The sequence below is a fragment of the Pseudomyrmex gracilis genome, unplaced genomic scaffold (assembly GCF_002006095.1).
Source record: "Pseudomyrmex gracilis isolate BER0280 unplaced genomic scaffold, ASM200609v1 scaffold_100, whole genome shotgun sequence".
Taxonomy (NCBI): Eukaryota; Metazoa; Arthropoda; class Insecta; order Hymenoptera; family Formicidae; genus Pseudomyrmex; species Pseudomyrmex gracilis.
Window position 1 is genome coordinate 172,417 of NW_018020684.1, and position 6,000 is coordinate 178,416.

Here is a 6,000-nt window from a genome sequence, read left to right on the forward strand (position 1 = left end):
GTTACGAACAGTTATGGTGCGACGGCTTTAGTCTTCCCCCTCCCACCCCCCAATCATGCCGGACGCAACTGGCGAATGCGCGCGCGCGCGATATATCTCTCCTCATTTATTTTTACTGTAAATGAGATAATTTCTATATTACGTATTGCACTATGAAATTCTGGAAAGTAAATATTTAATTAAAAAAAAAAAAAAACGAGTGTTTAGTACGTCATTCATCAATTTTTCCTTAACTTTATTAAGAGACGAACACACATTAATGAAATATGCAAAGACAGACCAGTGGCAATATCGGAGGGAACAGAGTACACGATATTTCAATATCGGGCATCAATATTGAAACTCAGCAACGAATGAGTTAATCAACCACGCGGGATAAAACTTTCAGTATTTGATCGCGTCGACCGCGCTCCGCTCTCCGTCTTCGCAATCCCGCTTTGTATATCGATCTAAGGACGACGCCCGATTAAACGCAGACCCTGCCGCGGTTGTATTCTGCGTATTCATAGCTTCTTCCCTCTCTCGTTCTCTCTCGAGTGAATATGAATTAATTTTGGTCCCCCCGTCGCGGTTGCACGGCGCTCGCGCTTCGCTGCGAGTCATCTATTTCCAAAGTGTCTCGCAATTTCCCGAGCAAGAAGATCTTCGAATATTCGTGAATCGGCAGATCTGCATAGTAAATTGTTATCATCATTCTCGTTACTTCTTCGAGTCTGTTGCAACGTCGCGGGAAGAATATCTGCATATCTCTCTGCTCAATGTTTCATTTAAATACAGTCAGACAATTTATTTATAGCTACGCACCGACTTTAACGTTACAAACCTTAACGTTACTTTAACGTTTAAAGTGTACACGTTAGAATTAAATGATTTTTGTGATCTGCGTTATGAAGAAAACACAATCTTTCGTTTTTTCGCAACGGTCAAGATGTTACATCAAAACACACCAGACAAATTAGTTCCCATTATTATTATATTGAGCCAATTATCTCACAAGTTGAGCAACAAGTTTTGTGTTCTCACTTTCTCGTTATTTTTGCGTGAGAATCAAACAAGAAGCGAGGCGGATTAGGGTCATCTCAAGCTCGTTATCGATCGTTTAGTAATTTGTGGTTATGCGTCTAAAGGATATATGAGCCTTATAGTGCTCGAGGAGCGTACGGTCGGCAATAGATCAAAGTTAGACGGAACTCCTCGACCGAGACAAATTCCTGGCGTACGTATACAGGAAGATGACACGTGATCGGACGCTGATAAAGAGTGTCACTCTTACTAATCTCTCGAGCAGTTTTTTCAGAGACCTTGTAGAGATTTCAAACATTGTAAAGAATAGAACAGCCGAGATAACAAAGTAATAATCTCAGAAATATATGCAAGATGTTAGTTAGAACAATATTTTTTTTTTTTTTTTTTACTAACAAACACGGCCATTTTAGTAAAATAAAAATCGACATTGTATTTTACTAATTAACTGTTTTTATTTAAAGAGTAAAAGTTATCAGCTAGAGTCTACAATGAAAATTTAAGTAAACACTTTATCGAAATGTAAACTTTGTAACTATGAGACTTACGATGAGTCGGTCTCGGTATCATGCTCCATACAGCCTTGAAGCCTTTGCCCTCGATGTTCTCGTCACTGTGGAATCGCAACCAGAGGTATCGCGTCTTCGATGTGATCTCGGGGGGAAAATTCGTGCCGCAGAAGTTGCCGAGGAGATTAGAGAAACCGTGCTGGCCGTCACGTACCTCGAGGAAATCGAAACGGCAGTCCGGACTGTCTTCAAGCTGGAACTCGTCCCGAAAGTCGAGCTTCAGCAGCATACCTTTGTCAGCTGAAACGAGAGAAGTCAGACGACAAGCCGTTAGCGAATATACTGCGGAACAGAACGAGGTGGAGGAACAATTTTGATGGTCGTGAAATTCCTCTAGCCATGAGATCGCAATCGAATTGCAGTTTCGAGTAATTAATTCGAATCCAAACTCCGCGCACTCGCGTCGAGCATACGGAAGTATTTAGTTTAGACTTTTTTTTGAAACAAACTGTCACAACTGTTCGACTTATAAGATTCGAATCTGTGATTAGAGTTAATCCTTTCGTTTCAGACATAAAAAATAACCTGCGAGTTGTCTAGACCGGGTCTGTGAGATCCATGCGATTTTAGGTTTAAATATCTTCGCGAAAAACAATATTTTTTCAATTTTTTTATTTTTTTTTTTTGAATCGAAAAATTGAACGATTCTGCGTTGATAAAAAAAAAACAGATTGAAAAACTCACCACAGTAGTTTTGAAGATAACAAGCGTATAAAGAAACACCTGACATGTTTTATTCGAAAAAAAAAGCTCGAGTCTCTCAGATTCTTTTCGCACAAATTTGCTACAAAATTCAAAAACTTCGCAAAGCTCTTCAAACAAAGGACGCTGTCAAAAATTTCGACCATTGTCTAAGGCTCTAAAGTTGTTTTTTTTTCACGGCCTTCAGATGTCTCGCGCTACCCTTATATCCTAGCAGAAACATTGGTTTAAAACTTTTAGGATCTCGGAGACCCGTATCTGATATTGAGGGTTTAAAAACGTGACTAAAATAAAATCACACGTAACAAGGAAAAGAAGAAAAACAACACGTGATTAAACTCACGTGACTTTACTTTGGTCACGTGTCTTTAACCGTGCAGTGCCAGACATAAAAAATGACCTGCGAGTTGTCCAGACCGGGTCCGTGAGATCTCCACGCGACATTAAGTTTGAATATCTCCGCAAAAAACTGTGTATTTTCAATTTCTTTTTTTTTTTTTATCAAAAGATCGAAAGTTTTTTTTCATGATTGTCAGCGCAGTCGCGCTAAATTAATACTTTGGTGGAGACATCGGTTTAAAACTTTTGGATCTCTCGCAGACCTATATCTGGCATTGAAGGGTTAACACAAAACCATGGAACGTGACATGAAATGGAGTTTGTTTGCAATGAAGTATCGATAAAATCGATGAATGATTACATCAGAGAAATACCTATAATGTGTAGTTCTTTATAAAATATTTAATGTATGTGCAATGATGCGCATGAAATGTGAGTAACGAGAGCAAATAACATTTCCCTGCGATTTGAAACGACGTGACAATTGTTGATGAATATTTACTTAAATAGCCACAATTCCGGTGCAAACCGATAACCGCAATTAATGCGTAGAATGTGCGGAGAGATATTTTGCAATTTAACAAACTAATAATAATGCATATAATCTGATATATTGCAGCAATATCCGATCTGTGAAACTGAACATGTGACCAAATGTCGCATATTCTCATGCAATTTCCAATATAATTATGCGTAAAATAATTAACACACACACACACGTGACGCTCCAATTATATTCCGCCGGTTTCTTATAACGCCCGCCCCGGCGGCGTTTCTTCGCGAAAATACACGTGGACAAATAATACGTGGAAAGCAAATTTTTGTTGCCACTCCAATTTCGCAAACGTAAACGTCTTTTATGATCGCACTCGACAAATATTCCAATGTCGTTAGCCCCGGAAGTCGGTCTGGCCGAAAGCCAAATTGTTCGTCAGAAGCCGCGACATGAAGCTGCGTTATTTTCTCGTCCGTTACCGCATTAAAGCTCTAGCGCTTACAAAGCATTTTTCCTTGTAATATAATACTCGCGTCAGGATGTGTAATACAGAGTTTCCGTAACACCGTATAATAACGAAAGACAAAACCTAATGCAGGTAAAAAAAAAAAAAAAAAAAAAGTAATTATTCACACCTATTTAACGCGCGGTTCATTATCTTTGTAATGTAATCAAATCTGATTTTTTAACGTTGTTTGTTGTCTCGGAAATCAAAAAGTCAGGAGTGAATAAAAACGTGCTGTCGGTGTTACCGATAAATTTCTAGCAACGCCGATCTCGTAATGAGACCGTAGAGATGCAAACGCGCGCAACTTTACTTTCTCCGCACGTACGAAACTTACCCGAGAATTATTCAGGTGAGACCGATCGTTAGGATACACTCTATCTTCCGGCTCTAGTTAGATATCCCGGATACTACCGGTATGAGTAGTCCGTGTGTTTGTGCGAGGTATCGACAGTGTGTGTGTACACGTCCATATATGGGGCTAGCGGACCACTTGACTATGCGCATTTAGACATCACCCAGGGCAACCACAAGATCATCCTATTATCCACGTAACACGCCTCCCATACGTGTCTACACGTTATTGAAGCCGCGATTGCAGAGTGTGCCATTGCGTTCGTGAATGTATGTAGCGGAGATGAAATTTTTATTTCTCGCGATATCGGGCTCTCTGTTTTATTACTATTTTTGATTATTCATGTTCTTACTGTAACCAACAAAGATCTATAAAATAACATCATAATTGCAATCACACACACGTTTTGAAGATCGTGTAATATAACAGCAATTGAACTTCGAGTCTTTTAATAATTTAAGCCGCACGCGAAGAAAACATTGACTCCTCGCCATATAGCGACTTTCGATATATTTATCCTTGAACATAAATATAGTTCTCAATGCGCTTCCAAAAATAGTCCGACTATTCTAAACTCGAAGATCGGGCGCAGTAACGACGTGCGCGCGCGGAGACTTTTTGCCATGTTCAAAATGCGTCGGATAAAATTTCACAGAATTTTTAACAGTTTTGAAGTTTTTTTTATCCATCGGCTATTTGCGGAAATTTATTCAGTACGTCAGTTGATCAGGCGAACTCGAAAATCGCTTCCAAGAGCGCACAAATATTCCGCTTTTCGCCAAACATTTCGTGAGCAACTTTCAGCGGAACTGATTTTTAAGAATTCGCAGAAAAAGAATTGGAAATATTTGGATAGCTATGTAGCAAAATACAACAAAAGATTAAAATTTTAAATATATAACAAATACAAGGATAAAAATAAATATTATTACAAGTGAAATTTAACTAAAAGTGCTTTATTAAAAAATATCGAGCAAATCAAATATTGTGTAATTGTATATCTTCATTTTATATATTTTCTGTGTGAAAAATCTTTTTTCTCTTTTTCTCTTTCTAAATGTTGTCCTTTTTTTTTCCAAATCTCTTTCATGTGCTCGATTGATGCGAGCTTGTCGCTGAATGTATAGTTCGCATAGTTGAAATGCATTAAAGTCATTCAATACAAGATTGATGTTCGCTTGATACCTTTCCTCTTTTGCCGTGTCATTTAAAAGCGCGTAATTGCCAAGTCAAAGCTTTTCCTATGAATGAAACTTTGGCCGAACGTGCTGAAAAGCCCACGCGCGGCGACTACTCGCCAAGAACGGGCGTGTGCAGTAATTCCATTTTGTAGCGCAAAGTTCAACATTTGCGCGGAAAAATCGCAAACGTCAGTGTCATGCCGAAAATATAGCGTCGTCGTCGCTTACGAGACGCCGCAAAAATCGCCACACGTCTTCGTTCGCCGGATGTTCTCGCTTACGAGCGCCGCATTCGAATAGGCGACTCGATAGGTCCCAACCCTGGACTTCCTTTGGCAAGAACGTGCACTTTAAAGTGGGAAAAACAGGAAGAAAAAAAAAGAGAGGAATATAGAAACGACGACGAACACCAGCGACCTCGGAGCAAAAACTTTCGATAAACTTTCTTCGAAGTTCTTGTCTGGAAATGTCTGCTCTCTCTCTTTGACCGTAATGCTTCTTTTTACAAAATAAAAATGTAAGATTATCGTGAATAATACTACGTTCTGCAAAGACTAATTAATGTACAAAGAATAGTTTGATTTTAAAACAAAGTTACTATCAGTATTTTGTACATAAATGTTATATATAGAGACAAATATCTTCTTAATAACAAGAGCGCACATAAGATAAAAAAAAAAAAAAAAAAAAAAAAAAAAAATAAAAATTATGCTATTTTATTTTTATTCTTTGTATTAAGATGTTATGTGATATTTTTAAACGCGCGCATACATATCTTTTCATATTTCTTCACCGTAGTTCTTTTCATTTTTTATTTTACATCTTTTTTT

General features: G+C 38.2%; 1 protein-coding gene across 1 annotated transcript in view; it reads right to left on the minus strand.

Annotated features, from left to right (window-relative positions):
- LOC109855858 overlaps positions 1-6,000 on the minus strand; it is a 109,590-nt gene that overhangs the window by 22,105 nt on the left and 81,485 nt on the right. Inside the window, exon 4 of the mRNA XM_020430521.1 lies at positions 1,572-1,832. Within this exon, the coding sequence (XP_020286110.1) occupies positions 1,572-1,832 (261 nt within the window). The remainder of the gene's footprint in view (positions 1-1,571; positions 1,833-6,000) is intronic.